The following is a 23635-nucleotide window of genomic DNA, read 5'->3' as shown; positions in this document are numbered from 1 at the left end:
AAAGTGACAGGATTTAGTACTTCATCTTGCTACAGTGATAGCTATCAAGACACTTCTATGAGGTCTCTCACAAAGCATTTCTCCCTTTCTGGTGGTTATGTTGAGCTTCATTCAGCCTTCTATGAAATCATTAGACCAAAGTCTCCATTTTGCTGAATTTACACGAAGGAGCAGATTTCTGAGAGTTTACCTGCTCAGCATTTTTTGTATGATGACTAGATCTCTGGTCGGAGATCTACTCCTGATTGGAATTTAAGATTGGTTTATTTGATTGAGTGCATGTTTAGGTGTTAAAATATGAGACTTAAGACTGCATAGAATGGTTATAAAAGTAGTCACTTGAATCAATAGATACTGCCTTGTGTGAGAAGTATTAAGTAACGTAAAATATCTTGAGCCAAATAATAAAGATTAATTTTATCTGGTATCTCACATTGATATTAAAATGATGATTGTCTTGATCTTCATAGTTCTTGGATTTACAACTGGGCAATCAACTCCAAGCAAAAGAAAGTCTTTGTGTTGTTTTTAGGGTGGGATTTTTTTTGTTTTATATATATATATATATATATATATATATATATATATATATATTTTTTTTTTTTTTTTTAAAGAAGGAAGTGATTAATTCTTTTAGAGGTCAGTGGCATAGCTTGGACTAGAAATGTAGGGTGGTCCCTCCTTATGGTGAATGGATGAGGACCAAAGTACCTGATGTTACCTCAAAAAATTTATAATGCCTACTAATAAACGTATTTAAAGTTAGCACCTGTGTCTGGGTGTCATCTGGGCAGGCCATGACTTACCTGTGGCTACATGCTTCTTACAAGACTAGAAAAAGATGATGAACTAGCATGGCTCCTAGTTCCTGCCTTTTCACTCACTACCTATTATACTTTTACTTTTTATCTGTCTCTTGTGAACATGACAGAGACATGCATGTGAACTGTTCTTGTACAATGCCGTTTATAAGATTGTTTTTTGCCTAAAAAGTAAATGAAAGGTCATGCAGTTTATATGGAGCTGAAACCATTACTTCAGACTACCTGTTAATAGATGTTTTGCATACTTGTAGTTATCTGAGTACCTTGATTCTTAGCCAAATGCTTCCTTTTCATACAAGTCACCTGCCTGTATCAACATAACATACTTTACTATTAAAACAGATGACAGGAAAAGTCAATTTAGGGCATGATCTGATTACCTGTCCTGTGGATATAAAGTCCCTATTAATGGTTATGGGAGTTGTCTTATGTCCTGAAACAGGACTTCAGTCATTCTCTGAAAGCTGCTGAAGCAAAACATCCATTATCTATTAATTTTGGAGGCAAAGTACATACAAAAGCTAGAAAATGGAAACTGTAAGTTGGTAATGAGTGTCTGAAACAGATTGTCAGGGTTCACCTCTCAAAAAAAAGAATATCTCAAGTAACGGACTTTAACTTTAGCCATCAAAGTCTCATAGAATTTTGCCATTGACTTCAATGACACCACATTATCAACAAGGAGATCAAGTAGGTGGGCCACCCCATTTCTCTGCACTGAATTAATCTATTTTACTTATTATACCATTTTGTCAGTTTACTCACCCACAGCTGTCATTTGAAATGTCTGATTATAGCTTATGTTGGGTTTGTCCTTGCTGTTAACAGCAAAACTTCCATAGACGAAGGCAAGAAAGATTCGTTGCACCCTCTGGCTAGCGAGAGACATTCAAAATGCCTGAGCCTGAACTGATTCAATCTTTGCAGGTTAGTCTAACCTGCCTAGGCTGAATCAGTTTGTAACTACACAGACATCCCCTCTGGATTGAAAACATACGGGCACATGCCTACTTTGGCTCAGGCTAGAAGCTGGGGGTGCTAGAGAAGCCCTCTCTTCCCTTGCACACGACTGAGATGGGGGGAGGCATGGCCAGGCCTTGGCAGGATGCTCTGGTTAGGGAGGGGTCCCCCCTCACTTGATAATAAAGCATTTATTAGCTCTGTTATCAGCATTTAGAACAACTTTTTCCAAGGAAGGAAACATTCCAAGGAGGGACATTACCAGCTACCTGTTGATTAGCTCCAAAAAGCCCTAAGTGGACACTGTCCTGTCTGCCTTTGTCCTGTCTGCCGCACACAGACACCTCTCAGCATTAGCTAGCATACCTCATGCTGTGGGAGGGAGGAGGGAGAGATCCCTGCTTAACCAGTGAGTGGTGAGGGGAGGGGGCACGGGGAAGCTGAGCAGTTGGTGCTGTGCCTGCAAACCTCTGCTGGAGCTCCAGTGAGGGAACAGAGGGGGAGGAGCCAGCCTATCTCTCTGGAGCAGAGAGCCCTGCCCAGCCCAGAGAGCACGGTGGGATGCTGGGGGACTCTGATTTAACTTAAATCAGGAAGGGGTCTGGGACAGACATCACATAAACCAGTTTGACCCAAATCAATTAAGTTTAATAGTACATTCAACCATGTTCATCTCAAACTGTTTTCAGCCATTTTGAAACTGGTTTATGTGCACTGTCTATTCTGTTACAGTTTTAAACCAGTTTCTGATCACTTAAACTGATTTATGTGTAATCTCTGTCCCTAGCCTATGTAAGCTCTGCAAATGTCTTTGCTTTGAAGAAGTCATTAGGCTCGTTTTGGATAAGTCAAAATTAAATAAAACAATTAAATTGTAAAGGATATTCCTGGGCAGTAATTAGAATGTAGCCAACAGACAAGAACACTCTGATTGTTAAGTTGCAGCACAATAATTTAGTAACAGCATCCAGGGCAGGTACCTTAAAATATAAACTTAGCTTTCAAAGTAGCCAGCATCCGAGGAGATGGATGTTACCAATAAACCATTCTTTTCTCTTGCTTTTCTTTTTCTAACATTTGGCTTCTAAATTTTTCCACAACCAACTTTCTGCATCAGCTTGAACTTTTTGGGTCCTGTGGGAGATTGGATTAGTTTCCATTAAAGTCTTTGAGCGTTATCTATGTCCAGTGGCAGGCAGAAGAATAGAACTCTCAAAAGGGAGCTCTTGGAGTTCTTAAAATGCAAACCATTGAATGTGCAAGACTCTTTTTCTTTTATAGTAGTTAAGTGAGGAATTTGAGAAGTTTAGTTAAGATTTATGTCATATGGTGGGAGAAGTGGAATGGCAGGAAGCTTTCAACTAGTCACGATGCCTATTCAAGGATTAAGCTCCTCAGGCCTGGCTTCTTCTGGGCTGACAGCATAATAAAACAACTGATCTCTGCCTCCACACAGCAGTACAGATAAGATCCTGAACTCTGGGGTCCTTGCCATCTGCTGACTGGTTATAGGTTCCAAAGTGCAGGCTTGCAGCTGGCCTTTATAGCATTCTAATTCCTATTCTACCAGAATATTGTTAATAAACTTGAATTACCAGAACAAAGTTTTGAATCCTTACGGTCCAATTATTTTCTTCAATGAAAGGCTGGTGGCATCAGGCTACCTTTTCACTGTGTAGATGGACCCTTCACCCAGAGCTGGGGTTGACACACACGTGAGAAAGGAATGTGAACTGGAACCTGTTGTGACAGATTTGGAGCACCTCTAATGATTTATGAATACTTTCTGACCCAGTTATTGGTAAGTTTTACTGTGTGACTATACTAGGTTAGTTTAAGTGGGAGAGACCAGGAAGAACAGGATTTAAAAAAATAGCAGGAAATTAAAGAATGGCTCAGGACAAGGCACGTCTCCACAAACACTTGAAGATCCTCTCTAACAATTTCAGTATAGGAAATGGCCCAGAAACACACGGGTTTAAAAATGGACATACTCTTTCCTTCAAGCTCTGGGGAAAGGTTGTTAGGAAACAAATGAAGGCATGGGACCTATTGGCAGTGTCTACAGAAGTTAGGCTTTCTTAGATTACCACCAGGACACAATAAACCCTTAGATGAGCTAAATATGCAAGTAAGCAGTATTTAAAATCTCAAAAGGTTTATTCCTATTGTTTTACAATAAGCAAGGATTTGGCTTTAAGGAGGTTGCCTGATCATTGTAAATCTTTAGTCACAAACTCTTTTAATGTTGAGAACCAGGAGCTTGGTTAGACTTTCAAGTAACTAGTCAATAAACAAGACTCTGGGGTGTTGTACTCTGCACGCGAGTGGGAGAATGCTTAAAAGACTAGAAATAAGACTACCTGAAATAGATAAATGCATGTGTAGGATTACCATATGTTCCAGTTTTCCCAGAGATGTCCTCTTTTTGGGTCCTCTGATCTCCGTCCAGGTGCTTTTTAAAAAATATGAACAAATGTCTGGGATTTTGCACTGCTCAGCATTGCAGTTTTCCCAGCACTCCCCAGCCTGCGCTAGCAAGTTGCTGCTTGGAGCTAGGGGGAACGGGGGGAGAGTGATTGGAGGTGGCGGGTACCATGTGCGTGTGTGTATGCACCTGCACGTGGCCGGCATGCACCCAGGCAGGGTGGTAGGAGCAGCCCCAGCAGCTGGATGCAGGTAAGGATATAGGGAGCGGGGATTGGAGGGCCATGGTTTGGGGACTGCCTAGGGGGCTGTGAGGTGTGTGTGTGGAGGGGATGGGTGTGTGGGGGGTGGAGAGGCAGGTGCCTGCAAGCACTGGGGGAAGCTGGCTGGGCACTGGGGCTGCAGAAAGGTGAGGGGGAGGTACCTGCTTCTGCAGTGGGGAAGGGGGTGAGAGGGCCTTTCAGGGGGGAGCTGCATGTCCAGGTCAGCAGCATCAAGGATGGTGCCTGTGCTTGCAGGAGTGACATGGCCGGGAGACACTGCAGGGCTGGGGGAGAGGGGCCTGTGGGTTGGGAGTCAGGGGCACCGGCAGAGCGTGGGGGGCTGTAGCTTGAGAGTGAGAAGCGTGGGGGGCAGGGGACTGTGGGTCAGGAGTGCAGGGCATTGATAGCACCAGGGAGCTTAGGGGTGAGGGGCATCAGCATGGCCGGGGTCGCTGTGGGTTGGGAGAGAAAGGTACCAGCATGGCCCAGCAGGGTGGGGTACCATGGGTTGGGAGTGAGGGGCAGTGGCAGGGCCAGGGGTCTGTGGGTCAGGAGTGAGGGGCAACAGCAGGGCTGGTGGGGGCTGTGGCCTAGGAGTAAGGGGCAACAGCATGGGCAGGGGCAGGGCACTAGCATATCGCTGCCCTCCCACAATCATATACTCCCCCACCCCTTCTGACAGGTGTCCTCTTTTGAAACTGGAAATATGGTAACCCTAGGCATGTGAGGCCTGTTGCCTGAAGGTGTATACTTAGATAGACAAGGAATGAGATAGAGACAGCTCCTGGTGAAATTACAATATTGGTTGAGCAACTGAGCAGATCGTCATTAAGAAGAAGGAAGGGCCTCTTAACACTGGGTTTTTGTCCTGATTTGGTATTTGGTGAGTCCAGCCCCTTTTAGATATATCCCTTCTAAAGAACTTTTGTTTTTTTGGTTCAGGGAGGAAGAACATTAGCACTAAGTTTATAGATGTCAAAGAGAATTAGCAGGCATTACTACCACGTGTGGGACCATTGGTAATGCATAGGGGGTGCACACAGTTGCAAGTGCACTCCGTGAGATTGGTGGTGCACCTCCAACAAGTGCTGCTGATGCTGCTGGTGGTGCCTGTGGGCGGTTGCTGCTCACCACCTGCCCTTGCCGCCGACTCTGCTGGTGACGTCTGCAGGTGGTTGCCAACTGCCAGTCAGCGCTCGCCACCTCTTCCCCCGCTGCTGACACTGCTACGGCTGCTTGCAGGAGCTCCTCGCGCATTGCTACCGCCGCTGCCTGCAGGCAGTCACTGTGCCCCCCAGCCCCTGGGGGCACGCGTCGTTCATGTATGGGACCCTATAATTTACCATCTTTTTTTACCATGATCCTTACAAATGTTCTGACAAGGGGTAAAACCCTGTCTCCACTGAAGTCAATGATTACATTTCCATTGACTGCACCCAGGATTTTGGCTAAGACAGAAAGAGCAAGTTGAGGTCATTGTGTTGGCTAAATCTTAAACAATAACTCAGATGTGAACACAAAGTATCTACCCTTACACAATCTCTAACTTGTTTGTTTCTTTCTTCACCTTCATCCTTTCTTTTGCACTTTTTTCCTTTTGTCTCTTTATCCTTGTGTAATAAGAATTTAGCTTAGCCATTCAGAACAAACATCACTTTGGCTATGACCAAAAAGGCAAGCTATACACATTGCTGCAACATTCTGATTCAGTATGCCAAGTTCTGGAATAGGTAATAAATTCACATATGATAAGCTGTGCCTGCAGTTTTCCAGTCACTGGAAATCACTGTATCTGTTACAGACAGAAACTGTATTTTCTCATGTGCTATTGTTCTTCCCTCTTTTTGTGCCTATGTGTGTGCATGTCTAATACATGGACAGAACAAGGAAGTTCAAGGTTAAGACTAACACTACATCAGTAACTCTTAGGTATGCTTGGTTGACAACTTAGTTTAAGGGAGGAGTGAATTTCAGTAGAAGTGACCTCTTACAAAGGCATTATTGTATTCTGGTAACAGTGGTGGATACACGATTCTGAAAAGAAGGTATTTTCTGTATTTTGTATATATTCCATGAGGACAGTCTCCAAGACCAATAAATATAATATTGCTTTCCTATATAGCTAACTTTCACAAGGACCCTATGTCTTTTACATGATCAAAATGTGGCTTTTAGGTGCAACGTGTGTGTAACTCATCCTCCTGGGTTTTAATAACATAAATTATTTACTGCCTAATGGCAAAATTGGCAGGATAAGAGCAGAGAGCAAAGTTAGAAGACAGCAGAATGTGAGGAAAAAGGGAACACATTATTTTGCATAGACTTAGAACTTTGATTCATTAATGGAAATGATAGAAACCTTTCATAAAGCACAGAATATATAAAACAGGCCTGATAAATATTTAAAGATGCTAGACTGTACGTGTCAAGCATTTATATGTCAGCTACTTCTTGGAGTCATGGTTCTTTCTAAACTTTAAGATAATCTTTTCACATGGATGAACTGTCCTTGATCAATTTGCATAGTGTCTTTAAGCAGAAACATATTCTTTCTTCAACATTGGAATGCCTTTTGCTTTGTTTTTTTTTTTCTTAAGGGGACATATTCGTTTGATCAGCACCTACTCTTTAGGTAGGTGCTGTGTTTAGGCTCCGATGTAGCAGTAGCAGTGCTAATTGATGAAATGAAGGCTATGCTTTTCAACCCTAAGGACTTTTACATGATACTTCTGCTCAGCAAGTGGCTAGCATTGTTAAAAGTTTGAACTTCTAAGAGTGAAATTGGTTTTGCCTCAACTGCATCAGGGTTGTACCTACCTACTAGGTATCTCAACTGTGACTAGTCCATAAATAACCATTACTAATATTATGAGAGTCACACCTCTACTGAAAGTCCTACTCCCACTCCTTCCTTAAAATGGTTAACCTTGCTCCCAGTCATCTTTGCAGCGATATTCTTACCTTGCTGCACCCTTTTTATATAATATTTCCATGCATACAATTGGCTTCATTTGAGAATCTCATTGACACAGGCTCCAAAGAATTTTTACAATACTTTAAAAGAACAGTGTTCCTTGTACATCTTCAAACGTATGCTGTTAAAGAGTACAATTCTAAGGTAAAAACCAATTAAAAGGGCTATCCTTTTAATTTTAAAACATTTTGAACTTTTCCCTCTCTTCTTTTAGCTTGAAAATGTGAGGAGAAATCCTGGCCTTGCTGAAAAGTCAGTGGCATCAACATGCTAGGATTTGATGTGATATTTTTTCCTAACTGATTTTATCCTTTTCACGTCTAGCAGAGAGAAAATTAAGATGCGTTATCAATAGAGTTACTAGGGCAGACACTCAGCTGAGTAACACGAGCATGAAGAGTAGGCGCATACAGTATTTGAGCACACCTTTACTTATTATATTTAAATTGCCTTGGGGCAGGAATGAGTTTCCATTGTGCTAAGTGCTGTACAAGCATAGTAAAATGTCCTTGTCTCATAGTGTTTTAAAAGCACAGCACCTATTATAAAAAGGCTTATGTCTGCTTCAGGTTGGTAAGGATTTTGGAGGGGTGATATAGCACTACATAACTTTAGTGTGATCCAAGGAGTATTTCATCATTTATGTGGGGGTTAAAAATCCAGTTTCTTATTCAAAATACAACTCAGTATGTGTACGTACATGTGTGCTGGGTGGTGGAAGCTGGTGATATAGCCTGCTAATTTCACAAAGAAAAAAGCTCCAAGGTAGGGAATGACATCCGCCAGATAGCTTAAAAGTCTGAGGACACAAGGGACATTACATTGAAGATGATCCTTTAGGTATTTCTTTTCACTTACAGCCACTCGAAGTCCAGTTCCTTACTTTGAACAATCCAATTAATAAATATGAATATAAATTTATATAAATAAATTCAAATTATTTTGGTTAAATTTCTATTTTTTTAAAGGTCTTTGGATAAGAAACTGGGAATGAGAATCCAGATCCAACCTGACGGTTTTTTGAAGCTTGGCACTGCAGCATATGAATTTTTATTAAACTGTTCGTTCCAACAGAAATTGGAATCTTTTTATTAAACCTCCTAGGTAAGAATCCACAGGAGACATTTTATCTCAAAATAATTTATTTCTGCGAATAATTTTCAAACTTCTTCACATACTTTATTGTCCACATAATGATGCATTTGAGTAGTTTTACAAGCTTCTTTCCCTCTGCTGTTCTATTCTGTCTGTCCCATCTTGAAAGGAAAACAGGATGTGGAAGCAAAGCTAACAAATTGGGGTTCCAACTGGTTGAGGAATGGTTGCTGTTGCACCCCTTCCCTCAGTCTTACACACTCATAAAAAGTTTGTTTTTCACCAGAATTGTAGTGAAAGTTTTACATGATTCCAAAACATATTGAAAAAAAATGTTCTGAATCAATTCATGGTGTTACATAAGCACGTGAAATACTCAGCTGCATCCAGATGGCTCTCTTCCTCAGAAATGTAAATAGTGTGGACCCCTTTTTTTCTAACATTGGCTTTTAGTTTTCTGGGTTGTGTGGATGCTCCGTTTGTCAGACATTCATGTGTGTCAGGCATCAAGCTCAAGATACTGAGGCCTGCCCAATCAATAATAATTGTTGAAAGCTTGGACTATAGCAGTTATTTTTATTTTTTTTTTATGTCTCTCTCAATTTAGACTGCAGACATACAGGCTAGGGGATGGTGCTGGCTGGTGATGTAACACATTTTAAAACATGAAGTTTATTACTCTTCAGAACGTTAAAAGGAAATATTCCCTCACACAAAGCTTCAAGACATTAGGAAGAATGGGATAATGGAGATTCTTTTTCCCCCAACTGTAAGTCTGTGGTATGGATCTAGCTGGCATTAATTGAGTTGTTGCTTTTGTCCATAATAAAAATCACACCAGTGACACTGTAACAATAGCAGTCTTGGCCTTTTTGGAGGGCTTTTGTGAAACCAGGGTCTGAAACCACAAGATTTGATTGTAACTGGGGCTCATAACACTCTTAGCAGGATTAGCAGCAGCCAGTCCTGATAGTCTCAAGTCAGGCATTAGGCAGGAGACATTGGTTGTAAGGGTTCCCCTGCTTTACCTGTGGCAGGTGAAGTTGTTGAGGCATGTGTTGCGTCAGGGCACAAGGCAGTCTTGTGAAGTGTTTTTAGATCAGCGATTCCCAAACTGGGTCTTGACTCCAAATGAGGTTGCATATATCAGTGGATGGGGTCATGGGGGTGGGGAGCAAGGGGTCATGCTGAGGAAAAGGGGCCATAAATGGAGAAGAAAAGTTTGAGAAGCACTAGTTTAGATGAAGGATGTGTGTGGGAAAGTTTAGACAGGGATGGTCCTGCCTCAGGCAGGGGTGCTGGACTAGGTGACCTCTGGGAGGTCCCTTCCAGCCCGACTTCTCCCAGGGCCATGAACGATGCATGCCCCTGGAGTTTGGGGGGGCCTGGTGACTGCCCACTGGTGGCCACAGCAGTGTCAGCTGCCGGGGGAGGGGGAGCAGGGGAGGCGACTCGGGGGGCGGAGTAGGCGAGCGCTGACCTGCAGTCGGTGACCACCTGCAGCGTTGGTGGCAGCCAATCACGGGGGGTGCATGTGCACCCCTACGCCTCGCCCATGCCCTAGGAGTGTCTTTGGGGCACCCCCTGGAGCAAGCTGCTGCTGCTGACCAAAGCTGATGGACCCAGCTCTGCTCTGCAAGGTACCGATCTCACCCCGCTTTCCCTCAGCTACAGCCAAGGGCCAGAGCCTGTGGCCAAGTGCCTCCTGCTTTGCCCAGGCCAGGCTGCCAGCGGCATCTCCCCCGCGCGGGCTGTGCCGAGCGGCCAGAGCCCACATGGCCGGGGGGAGCTGGCGGCGGGCACTGAGGCGGCGCCGGGCGGGGAGCCGACGAGGCGGCGCGCTGAGGGGCTGTCCCGCGCCGAGGGAGGGGGGCGCCCGACCTGGCCGCCATTGGCAGGCTGCCTTCGCCCTCCTCCCGCCGCACTTCCTGCGCTGCGCTGCGCTGCGCTGCCCTGCCCTGCCCGCGGCGCCGCCTCCCTGCCGGCCGTGGGGCGGGCGCGCGCGAAGCAGCCCGGCCCGGCTTGGGAGAGGTGAGCGCGGCGCAGCGCCCTGCCCGTCCACCCGCCGCCCCGCTCTTTGTCTCGGCGGAGCCGCAGCTCCACGCCAAGCCGCGCCAAGCCGGGGGCAGGGGGGACTCCCCTCCCCGGCCCGGCCCGGCCCGGCCCGGCCCCGAGCAGGGAGAAGGTGACTTGGGGGCGGGAGCCCGCGGGAAACGAGCACGCCGGGGCCGGGACCTCCGCGCGGGTGCGGGTGCGCGGGGGGAGGCCGCCTCTTCACCTGCGTCTTGTGCGGGGGACTACGTGCGTGTGCCGCGTGCACTCGTGTGTCTGTCGTGTGTGTGTGTGCATGTGCACTCATGCCGATCGTGCCCTGTGCATGTGTCAGTCATGTGTTGTGCTTGCACACGTCTCTCGTGGGTGTGCGGGGGGGGCACACACCTGTTGCGTGTGCGTGTTGCATGGGCACATGCATCTCATTTGGGTGTGTTGCGTGGGCGTGCATGTCTCGTACGTGGGCACGCGTGCACCTGTCGTGTGTGCACATGCGTGTCACACGTGTGGGCGCACCCGTGTCTTGTGTGCGCGTGTGTGCACATGGGCATGCTCGCATCTCAAGTGTGTGTGAGCGTGCTCACACATGCATCTTGTGTTTGTGTGTTCGTGGGCGTGCTCATATCTCGCGTGGGCATGCTTGCATCTCGCGTGTGTGCGTGGGCAGGCATGCACCTGACACGCGCTTGTGTGTGCGTGAGCACACATGCATCACACCTATGTGGTTGTCCACATGTCCACACAGGTGTCTTGTGCGTGTGTGGGTGCGTGCTCGCACATCTGTCTATGTGGGTGGGTCTGTGTGTGTGGAGAGAGGCGCTTAGCCCTGTTAGCCTGAAATCCAGCGGAGGGCAGGGTAGATCTGCACCTGTGTAGACCCATGTAGGTATAGACTCAGCCTTAGACACGAAGTGGATATGTGTTTGTGTCATTCTCCTCTTCAGCTGCTTCGTTAGCCTCTTCAGGAAGTCTGTCTGTGCTGAAGAGTGGCAGAGCTTAGCATTGTCCAAGTGTGGGCTTGGCTTACCTGAGTCTTGGTTCAAAGAGATGTATTTTCATGAATGTGGTTGGTGATGACATTAGGTATATAACAGCATACACCCAGCTACACCCCTGTGCAACTTCCCTTCTGTGTAAATGCCTGCTTTAGACAGACGATATGTACAGACATTCACTCTTCCAGGAGAAGCTCTCCTGCGAGCAGTTTAACCCTGATTTGTTCCCAAGTTATTTTTCTCCTGGGGAAAAAAAAACTATTTTGGGAGAAGAAGCCTAAGCATGTGTATGCTCATGGTTTCTCCTGACAGAGTAGTGGCTCTCCCAGGAGAAACTGAATGTCTGTACAGCACTCTCTCTGTAGACCTGTTTTGGATTTTTAAAGTGCAGTACATGTAGAAGGTCTGTTTTTCTTTCAGCGTTGGGGCTGATAGAAACATGCTATTTCCCATGATGTAAATGGTTTTATAGAAGGAAGAAATCTCTAGCTTGTAGAACAGAGCAGTGGTTTTCAGTCAGGGTGCCATGGCATCCTGGGATGCCTTGAGATCCTTTCAACAGTACTGCAGGGTTGCATACTGTGTTAGCACTGTTAGGTGTGCAAGCATCATCCAAAAGATAAACTCAGAGATTGCAAATAGGAATCCACAGTGTTAAACACATTCTGACCTGTTGTAGTCTTTCAGGGCTCTGTGACAGAAGAATTACTATATTTTTCTGTAGTCCAAAAATGAGTGACAGCTAAGAGCTAACATTTTATGAGCAGTTCTTTAACACTATATAGGGATGCTGTGATGCTAAGAAAGCTGAGAACCACTGGGACAGAGTAATGGCTTTCTAAGTTGTAAGCGGCATTTCTCATGTAGAAGATTCCTTAATTTCTAAGGAATTGATATCCATTTGTGACAAAATATTCAGCAGCATCAGTTCTGAGTAATACTGTAGTACTTCATTTATATTCAGCAAGCTGTTAACCTCATTAATGAGCTTTTTTGTACCTTGGAGTTGGATAAAATATCATTCAGTCAGCTATCTGCCTCTTGTAAACTTCCTTATATCACCCACCACTGAGCCTTGCCTCTTTTTAACTTTGCTTTAACTGGTATAATACTGATATTTGTTACTGAGGGAAGGAAAAATGCAGCATAAAATTACATATAAACTTCATTTGAGAGGAGTGGTTGGATTAGTTGGCCTCTTTGGGGCACTAAGTGAGAGTACTACACTGAGCTCTTAAAGAACAAGCAAGCCTCTTGGAAGCAGGATATAACATTCTTGGTGGGTTACTGTACTCTCTAAAGCAGTGATTCACAACCAGGGTGTTACTGGCATGTGAGAGGGTAAGTACATAAGGGCAGGTTTGGGCTCTCCCTGCCTGGCTGCTCCTTTTTCCTCACTGCCTGGCCCTTCCTCAAGATGATATGCACTGTAATAAGGTAGTTTTGTGAATTGAGCTGCACCCCATTTAAAAAAGTTATGGACTGGTGCCTCTAGTCTACAAAAAGTTGAGAACCATTTCTCTATAGGGAAACTCTCAAATTGTACTTCTGAAAACTTGCTTGTTGCAAGTAGCAGTTCAGATCACAACAACAGTTGTTTTTTTAAATGTTGTGCACTTGACTTAAAACTAATTAGGAAACAGACTTTTTTTTCCCCCTTCATCTTTCACAGAATAGCAAGGGTGAGAGAAGCATGTAAAAAATTAAACAAAATATTTAAAACCACAATGATAGATTGTAATTTCCAACTCCAACTTCCTATGATTCTGTGATTTTAGCATGATGAGTTTTACAAACTACCAAGATTAACAATTTGATAATACAAATTTGATAATACAAATACCAGAAGGACCAGGGGCTAAGAGTGTCTGAAATTTACTTCAAGATTTTTTTCGCCCTAAATTGATTACACTTCAGTTTGATTTTGTTTTCACAAGTTTCTGTAATAGATTATGAAGAAAAGGAACACTTTTAGGACCTTGAACTTACTTAAACCGGGGGTGTGGATTCTAAATATCTACTAGTTAGTTACTGAGACCTGTTTACTCTTAAATATTTTTCCCATTTGTTAAGTTGTTTCCCAGAAAATCATGTGACCGTGATGTAGAAAACTATACACAAACTTAAGTTGTAGGTAGGAGCCTTGCTGGCTTTTGTTTGTGTTAGATACTAAGGAAAATTTGGGGCAAGGAAATGTTTGTTCAGGTCTTTAATTCCTCTTGGTCTTGAAACAGGTCTTTAGAAGAAGGCCACTTTTCCTTATATTAGTAGAAATTTGCTAAACAGGAGGTATTTTGAAATGCTGATGCTTCTCTAAGAAGGCAACTTCTTGTCATGTAAATTTCTTACATGCAGGAACATAAGAGTCAAGAGAGTCTTGTAGCATCATTTGAGTGCGTGTGGGTTGCCCCCTCACTTCCATTTTTAAATAAGTTCTATTGCCTTTCTTTTAGGTTTGTTTTATGTGGTATTCTGGTAGGCTCATGTTGATCTTTCTTTAAATGGGGATGTCAAACAATGAAATCATATTGTGCAAGATCTTCCTCATCCTAACTGTAATGGAAGTACAGTTATGTAATGTAATGTTTTCATTACAATTGAAAATTAAAAAAAAAAATTCTAGCTTTTAATAATTTTTTTCTTTGAATTTTGTAGGGTTTTTGTTGCATGTGTTGGTGGAGCAGGGGACTGTTTCTTTTAAAAACAATATCTTGACACTTTACAGTAAATACATTCTTTACTCTTTTATTAGTTGGGTCAGGTTTTTAAAAACTCAAACTATTTTAACCACAAACTTGGATTTTATCTAATGTATGGTAAATGTTTGAGAGGAAGATGGAAAATCCCCATGATGCATTTTATTGGCATATTATGTGGAGGGAGGTTTTTTGCTGTTATAGCTAGTGACTGGTATATTCTCAAAAGTATGGGGATACATAGCCTGGCTAGCTGTTGCCTAAGTAGTATATATGGTGGATGTTGCTGTTCATATACATCTGGTCCTCTAAGAAAAACAAATTATTGCCATTTACTTTTTGTGTTCTGTAAGTTAACTATGCATGGCATTGCAAATAAATTTAGTTTGATCAGTCTTGATTTTATAGTATCCGCATTCCCTCTTGTGGAAGAGGGTAGCAAAGGGAATGCCACTGGTTTGTTTTATTTTGTCTCTGTTTTAAATATCCCATTCATAATTTTAGAAGCCGTGGTTGCACTGGTATGACCTTCACACACCAGTACTCAATAACTTGTTTACAGTTTTGTATTATCAACAAAAGTAACCTGGTGTATATTGACTCAGGTAATTAAATGTGAATGCAAGCAGAACCTGAATGGTTCTTTTAAATTACATTGACCATTTACAGCCACAGACTGGTAGACTGTAGCTGTTTCCTGGAATATTGAGGATCCAAAGGAAGTATCAGTTCTTTGTCCCATTTGGCCTGGCCTGGCCTGGCCTGGCCTGCTTTTTCTCTAGATATTACCCTTGAAAGGAGGCTCCCCCCATTCTGAAAGAGGGATACATCTGATGAATAGCCATTCTCTGTGGATACATTACATATAAACTAAGGATGTGTCATGATGTGGCAACTGCTCCATGCATTAGAGCAGTCTTTTTTGCAAACTACCATTGTGGCTTTCCTTAATCTTCCATAGAAGTTCTCTCCAGGCCCTGTTCTTGCTTTCAGGCTAGTTATCCTGCAGGGGTGAAGAGAGACAGCAGACAGGCGCAGTGTCTAGGTATGTTCTTGGCAGTATCCTATCTATCAAGACCCACATAGAGTTTGTAAGCAGCCATACTTTATACTGTGGGTTTTGCCTATGTGATGGATATTTTCTTCAGGAAAATACTTATGACAGGAGGAACATGTGTTCCCATCTTTTTTTCTCCACTGTGCTGTTTGCTGAACAACTAAATTGCTGCACAACTTTGCATCTTGCCATGGGTTGGCCTCACCCTGGGTGAATTGAGCCCACCTATGCAGCCCCGGCCTCAGGTCTTTAGTCATAGTTTTAATATGGGGCCTAGGTCAGGGAAGTAGCAATAACTGACCTTAATGCACCAGAGATCTTGGCTAAAATATCTTATAATGGACTGTTAAATTAAGTTAGTTTCTCCATAACTGGAAAAATATGCTTTGAATCTTGGCCTAGTTTTGTCCCAATATGAAATGAAACCATATATGCTGTACGTCTCCATTAGAGCCTACAGATTATTAAGATTGAAGTAAAGGGAGAAAAGTGATTTTTAGCAGTGTCCACATGCCCTTTCTTGCCTCCAGTCGTCTTTGTTCAGAATTAGCCAGGCTGCTCATGTCAGCTGAACCAGATTGTTCCAGACAGTCGGAAATTGTGCCTGCAAACAAAGCTCCCCAGCCTTCCTTTTGGGATTTGAGGGATTCTTCCCTAAGGGCTATTACAGAATGATATCCTGCTTGGTCTTTTGCCTATGACAGTGGTCTAGGCCTTAAAGAAATGCATCTGGTAATATGTCCGTATTTGCTGTGATTTCAGACAGGCCTGTCAATAGTCATAAGAGACCAGTAAAATAAGAATTGTAAAACTGTCTAATTATTCTCAGACTTATTTCCTAAAAGCTTGTGTATTAATACAGGAAATAAAGCCCAAAGTATATGCATTCATTTGCTTCTTGACAACCATCTCTAGGTTGACTAAACTTAACAGTAGTTATACAATCTACTTAATATATAATAAATAGTGTACCGCATTTTTGGTTTTTATTAAAAAAAAAAAAAAAAATTCCGGGAATTTTTCGGGCTTTATCTTCCAAACATAAAAACCAGGTTGAAATTGGGATAAAAGGAAGAAAAGAAAAAATAATTTTAAATTGGGGAAAATAATAATATGTTCCTGCGGCGGTGAGGGAAGGAGGGACTGGAGTAAGGCTGGGACCAGGGAAGGGGTGCGATGCAGCCTTTTGGCCACTCCTGGGGCTGCAGCAGGCAGCAAAGTGTGGGGAACTGTCAGTGGGTGCAGGAATGGGCGGGGGGTGGCTCTTGCTGCTGTGTGCATCCCAGGAGGGCTTTGGGTTAGGGGGCTGTGCCAGGCTCTTCCCAGGGGGTGCATGCCCCCAGATCTGCATGTGGGACGAGAGTGGGCTGCTGCTGCAGGCTGGGGCTGGCAGCAGCACAGAGCTCTTCCTGGCACTCGGCATCCTGCTCTTGCTGTAGCCTGCTGCCACTGCAGGCTAGGGCCAGTGGTGGCACTGGATTCTCAGGGTGGGCGGTAGCCTGCTTTAGTTCTGCATGCAGGTTCAGGGCCACACACCCTCTGGAAAGAGCCTGACACAGCCCCACAGCCTTCCCTCAGTGTGTGTAGCAGCAAGAGCCACCCCCCACCACCCTGAACCCACTGACAGTTCCCCCCAGTTTGCTCCCTGCTGCAACCCCAGGAGTGGCCAACGGGCTGTGTTCACACCCCTGCTTCCTGTTGCAGCAGCTTGCTGCCAGGCTGCCCTAGTGTTTGTGGGGAGGAGGGAGTGGCGCAGGGCTGGACGCAGAGGGGGGGAACTCGACCCTGGCACCGGCACCAGCACCTCCCACCCAGCCCAGGGTCAGAGCAGGGAGCCCTGCATCCCTGGGCAGTGGCTGCAGCCCCATGTGACCATACGGAGCAGCCAGGTGCAGTGCCCGCGGCAGGGAGTGGGGCCTGGCTCCCCCCTTGGGGCTCGTAGCTCCCAGTGCCCGGGGTAGGGCCACAGCCAGAGCCGCCAGCAGGTAGCTGGGACCCGCTTGTCCCAGGAGTGATTCCTGCGGCCCCTCACGCTCCACCCGGGGTCAGAACTGGGAGTCCCATACCCCCAGGCAGCAGCTCCAGCCATCCTCCCCTGGCTCCTGTGTGGTCACCAGCACCCCCTGCTCAACATGTGGCCCCCGCCTCCTCCTCCTACATCTGGTCAGAAACCTGTGCCTCAGGTAACCGGCACTTTTAGCTTACTGGGACGCCCGCGTTCCCCACTCATGTCCGTTAACAGGGATTTATTTGAACTGAAAAATAAGTGTAAATTAGTAAAAACTGAATAACTTCATTAAAAAAATTGGGGAATTTATCAGTGAAAATCGGTAAAAACTGAAAATAAGGAACACTAATAATAAATAAAGTGCCTCTCTCTCATTCAATGGCAAACCCTTGTAAGGATGAAGGTTTATTTGTTGTGTCTGGGAAAATATGACTGTTATCCAAAAATCAGAACAGTCTGACTGCAACTTATACTAACTGGGCCAGATAAACTTGAGCAACTAGGATATCCAAATATATAGGTTGTAAAAATGTTATGTGGATTGCTTGCCTGTATGTTTCTAATATATATGTTCAGTAGAACATCAATTATCTGAACATCGTTTACCCAAAATGTTCAGTTTTCTGAACACATGGTGTGTGGTGCTGGTAGAGCAGTGGCACTCTGGCTTTCTTCCCCGTGGCCTGGATGAGTGGCGTTGGGTGGGTGCATGGGCCAAATCTGGTGTGTATTGGATTGGGTACCTGTCCTGTGCACCATATCTTACCTGCGATCTGAGCCTTGGCCCTGTACTGGATCAAGGCCCAACCCTGGCTCTGGCCCTGCTTATGCTGGTTTGGATGCCTTGGATTGGGCCCATGGCTCCAACCCCTTATTTTTTTCCCTTTTTCTGTTTTGGGACCCCTTGCTTTAAAATATGTGGCTGTCTTTGTTCTAGAAGAATATTTTATTAGAAGATAAGAAAATTATATTCCTTCATTTTCCTTCATTATATTCCTTCACAACCTCCAAGCAAGGCTATTTTTAAATAGATGGTTTACATTCCAAGCTCATCCTTCTCAAGAGAGGCTCTAGGCCTTCTCAGGAGCCCTTTCTGTAAAAGGATTATCATTGGTTTGTCTAACACTTCAAAAATATACTTTTAGGTTTGTCTCCTTTGGCTGTAGAGGTTTTGAGGGATAAAATTAATCCTAGTGTAAGTGGTTTTTAACAAAATGGCATCTAGTGAAATATGACCCCAGTGTTGATTGAGGCCTCTGGGTGCTACGATACCAACTTGGCAACAAGTATAAAATAACATTTGCAAAGCATTTGATGGTTTAGAAAGTCTACAGTTTGAATGCATTTACAAAGCCATTAAGCACACAGCTGAACAATGTAAGATTCCCCAGTGCTATCCAGTTTGTACACAGTGAAAGCCAATCATGTATGTGCTGTTCTACTTCAAAACGCTTTTGAACTCTCTAGCTTTTTGTAAGTGAATTGACATGTCTGGCACTTAATCTAGTTGGTCTGTTTTCACTGTAAATTATTCTGGTTTGCCAAATGAATGGCCATGCCTACTTCAGACTGCTACAAAAGGCATTAAGTGTCATTAAAAATGGAATGCTTGCAATATGCTGTGCTAGTTTTTATAATCTTTCAGCATTTGCAAGTATGTAAATAAATAGGTGAACAGCTAAGGAAGAAATGGGATGAGTTTGGAATGAAGCTTTTAATGGTATTTTGTCATTTGGGGAGATGATATGTAACTTCAAGTGGAATATTTGTTTTTTATTGGTATTGTTGTTAACAGATGTGGCAATACTTAATCATCCCCTCTCCTCCTACTCTTTACTTTTGTCACTTAGGAAATCTGCTTTTTGATGTTTCCTGGGTTTTGTGTGAGTAAGGCAGGCTTACCACTCTTTGTGGAAGCCTTTTGTGAAAAGGATTAGCAGATGGGTACTCTGTGCAGTCACACACATTTCTATATGGCCCCTCACAAAACTGCCACTGAATCTGGATGTCATCTTTGGCCCGTTTTTATTTTTATTTTTCATCTTGTGCTACTTGCCTGTTACTGTTATCTTTCATGAACTCCTTTTTCCTTTTTGTTTCACCTTTTCTGAGGTGACATGTATCCTGTGGGACTTTGCTGAAGATGTTCTTGCCCCTAAAACTGCACAGAACCAGGAAAAAGGGATGCTTTGCCCATAGCTGGCTGCATTTGGAGTTGCAGTGACAGCAAAGAAGGAAGGTTGGCCTGTTTCAAGAAGTCCCACTCCTTCCTTCTTCCCCTAGTAGGGTGCTTCTCCTGCCTGTGAACTACCCTCAATGGTAAACTACACCTGTGCTATGTGTGCGCCACCTTTTATTCCTTTTCCCCCTTAAGATTTATCTTAACTTGAATAATGAAGCCATATGAGTCATACCAAGTTTTTTGTTTTGTTTTTTTTTTTTGGTGTTTAAGCAGGCTTTACTAGCACATTCTAATATTGGAAAGCAATACAGCCAATTTCTCTGCTTTTCACCTGCTCCTCTTCTGTGGCGTGATAACATTCATGTCCTTCCATAGACCTGTTGTGAATTGCCATTAATCTATATATATATAAAGGGCTTCATCTGTCTGTCTGTCTGTAATGCTCTTTAAATACGAATAGCTTGAAAACTGTACGAGAGAGAACATTTGTGTCTTCAGAGAAATTTCTTTGCTAAACCTTAGCATTTGTTTAGTGACCATATCAGGATGATCCCAACTTCCAGAATTGAGAAAAGTCAGAGGCCGGGGCTGTTTCTACTGAGATTCTTCCAGGAGGGCACCAGGAGCCTGGCATGGTGGGGACAGCAGAGGGTGGGGCCAGCTGAGGAAAAGAGGGAGCTGGGCAGTGGGTGAGCAGCTCTGTCCCAAGCCCTGAGCAGGGAAAGAGGGGCAGTGGACAGGCGGCAGCATGGGCAGGTGCACCTCCAGCTCACTGGATGAGACCAAATGCAGGAAGGGATTGGTATTTTCAAATGTTCAGCCTACTTTATTTAAGTTTTATAAATATTTAATTCATTTAATAGATTTTACTTGTTATATTTATCTGTTTGTTACTTGGAATTCATCTATCATTCTTGATAGGCAATTCACTAGTTATTAAATAAAGCACAGGCTGAGAATTGTGTTCCAGAGACCAGGAGTTAGCTGGTCTGCTTTGTTAAAAATACACAAATCCAGAAAATGTAGAAAATATGAATAAAAAATCTATTCCATTTAAATTGGGTTGCTGTCTTAAAACATGTTGGTTTGCTGCTCTTATCTGTTGCATCAAATTTTTCTATTTGATTCTGCATATGGGAGTTTCACATTCTTAAGCGTGATCTCTTTCACAGGAGGTAAGATTTCCCACATGCTTTCTTTAACCTGATTTCTGAGGTCTTTGGTACAAGATGTATGTGGTCTGTGTCCACAGGAAATATATGATCAACTGGGGACTCTCATAAATATATTAGCACCTAGCTGATGTCCTGTGTGTGTGTGTGTGTGTGTGTGTGTGTGTGTGTACATACACACACGTATATGTACACACGCGTGCACTCTATATGATTACCTCTGTCTTATGAAGAGCACTTAAATAGTATATTTAGACACAATTCTTTGTGTGTGACTTTGCAGTCATGCATTAATTGTTCTACATAATACTGAAGTATTGTGCTTTTTAAACCTGTTTTTCTTAAACTATTCTGTGGTTCACAATAAGGCTATTCCTATCTGATATGGCACAGCATAGCTCCTAGATAGCACAAGAAGACTCAAGAGTGAATATGAGCCCTTCTGCCTACCTTTCTAATTACAGTTTCCTGTTGAAGTTAATGAGAGCTTTATCTAGCTATTAAATTTAGGATTATTCCTAAAATAGTTGAACTGAGTCTTATTCAGTGACTCTTGATGGAATAAGTAGTGTCACCAGGGAAAGAATTGACAGTTTCTCTAGCTTAGAGTTAAAATAAGAAAAAGAGAGTTAATTCAGCCTGCTGCTTCAAGGAGATGAGAGTATTCAGTCAGCATCCTGTACTGGCTACCATCAGCAATGAAAGACCTGACTTAGTAGAATGTGGGCTTGTTCCAGCATGGCAGTTGTTGGTAGGTTTTTTATTACATCATTAGGATTTCTATATGGGATGCCCAAGGACTGAGGTTGGTGTGATATACTGCATAAATTTGAATAGCCCAGTGTTTATATTTTCCTTCTGAGAGAAACCGTAGGGAGAATGCTCTCCTTGCTAGGTATACTCCAATTCCTGCTAATGTATAACTGAACTTGTCTCTTAAAGAATCACAGCTCTTCTTGGAGTTAGTAAAAGTGTGTTGTATTTGTGTAATTGTCCAAGCAAAAGGATATGTGACTGGCTTATTTTAACTTGCAGATTTCTGCAGCTTCTCTTTGAAATGGTGGGGCGAGGAAATGGCCGTCGAGGGATGAAGTCTCCACCTCTTCTGGTAGCTGCGCTTGTGGCTTGTGCGGTTGTTTTGGGTTTCAATTATTGGATTGCAAGTTCTCGCAGCATTGACTTACAGGTAATACCTTGACTTTCATATAGCATTAGCAACTAAACTTTTACTTTTATTGTCTCCTGTGAACTGTGTTTTAAGTACACCAAATGCAGAGTGAAACTTGGTGTGCTTTATGAACCTCTATGCCTAGTCATCTCATTAGAGCAGGGGCGGGCAATTATTTTGGGCAGAGGGCCGCTTACTGAGTTTTGGCAAGCCATCGAGGGCCACATGACAGGCAGCCCGGGGCAGATAAATATTACTTTTCTAAATTTTTTAAGGGCTCTGCGGGCCAGGTAGAATGGCCTTATGGGCTGCATCCGGCCGCCGGACCACATTTTGCCCACCCCTGTGTTAGAGAGATCCCAGAAACATTGGGTTGGAAGGGACCTCTAGGATCATCTAGCTCAGTGGTTTTCAACCTTTTTTAATTTGTTGCCACCTAAAAAAATTTGAATGGAGGTGCAGACCCCTTTCAGTTGTAAGTGTGGGTATTCATATATTTTTGATTGATCATAGTTGTCTTTCACAGACCCCTTAGGTATAGTCTGAAGAACCCCAGGGGTCCACAGACCACAGGCTGAAAACCACTGATCTAATCTAAACCCCTCAAGTAAACATTTGCACTAGCCTGTTGTCAGTTCTTCTCATCTCAACAGTTGTGAACTTTTATGCTGCTGCTGTTGCTCAGTAAAAGACTTTAAAATTCAGATGAAATGCTCAATAAAAAGTATTAGCATTTACCTTTTTATTTGTTCAGGTCATCACGACTGTGAGGGGTATATTTCTGCCCCTCTTTGGTGCCCAGTGATGGTGACCTGTTCATTAAAGACCTGGATTGAGACCACAAAGGCATTTTGCATAACTGGCTATACAGCTGACAGTGAGGCAGAGGCCATTACTAGCTTGGGTCACACTTGATGCAGTAACCTAGATGTGTAAGGCTGTATTTGTATCCAGTAATTGCAAAGTCATGCAGTACCTTTCTTTGACGGAAGTTTAAAATTCCTTTACATCCATTAAGCCATATACACTTCCTAATAGCAGTTTATATAGTAGCTCTGTTCATATTTTAAGGGTTGGGCTGCACATAAAAAGTATGTACTCTTACACTTTATCACAGTATATTTACCTTGGCAGGACTTTGCTGACAAAATGACTAAGATGGAAGGAGTGTTCTCCTTCTTTCTGTTCCTTCAACCAAAGTTTTAGCATTTTTCTTTTCTTAATTTTTTTCCCCATTCTTATATTCGGTGGCAGTCCCAATATCGGAGCTAAACTGAAGCTACAGAGAGTGAAACCGTGAAATAACAAAGCTTGAATTGTCTTCCCTAGAGACTCAGCAGATTCTAACCTTTTCGATACACCCAAGCTCTATTCTAACAAATATCAAAAGTTAAATCTGGAATCAGATGGGTAGTCCTAGACACAGCAAACTGTTCAGATTTTGCCCCAAGAGTTTTGACTGAATCTCGCCATTATATTAGAAGGAAGTATCTAAATGTTGACTGGGCAATAAAAAATAGAACATGTGAGGTACTGCTGCTGCATCCTGTAAAAACTGAATAAAAAAAAAAAATCCAAGTGTGATTATAATGCTCTTCCTGAAACTTCCACTGGTTTTTAATGTGATCTTTTCAAGCAGTCCAGGAAGCAAAAAAGAATTAATTCTCCCTATTTATCAGTATGGATTCTTGACAAATAAGTATCTTTTGCTAGCAGCCAAATGCCACCTGCTGTGTTTCCATCTGTTCACACAAAATAATCA

General features: G+C 43.4%; 1 protein-coding gene across 4 annotated transcripts in view; it reads left to right on the top strand.

Annotated features, from left to right (window-relative positions):
• The first annotated feature begins 10097 nt into the window (after positions 1 to 10097).
• GOLM1 (golgi membrane protein 1) overlaps positions 10098 to 23635 on the top strand; it is a 60217-nt gene continuing 46679 nt past the window's right edge. Inside the window, exons 1-2 of one of the 4 annotated variants that reach the window (XM_014608784.3) lie at positions 10098 to 10183; positions 21741 to 21891. In XM_014608784.3, coding sequence (XP_014464270.1) covers positions 21763 to 21891 — 129 coding nt within the window. In that variant the 5' untranslated portion in view covers positions 10098 to 10183; positions 21741 to 21762. The other 3 variants (XM_006265664.4, XM_059724829.1, XM_019478115.2) reach the window with 3 other exon arrangements.

This window comes from Alligator mississippiensis, chromosome 3 (genome assembly GCF_030867095.1).
Source record: "Alligator mississippiensis isolate rAllMis1 chromosome 3, rAllMis1, whole genome shotgun sequence".
NCBI lineage: Eukaryota > Metazoa > Chordata > Crocodylia > Alligatoridae > Alligator > Alligator mississippiensis.
Note: the sequence above shows the minus strand (reverse complement) of the source record. Positions and strands in the feature narration are given on the sequence as shown.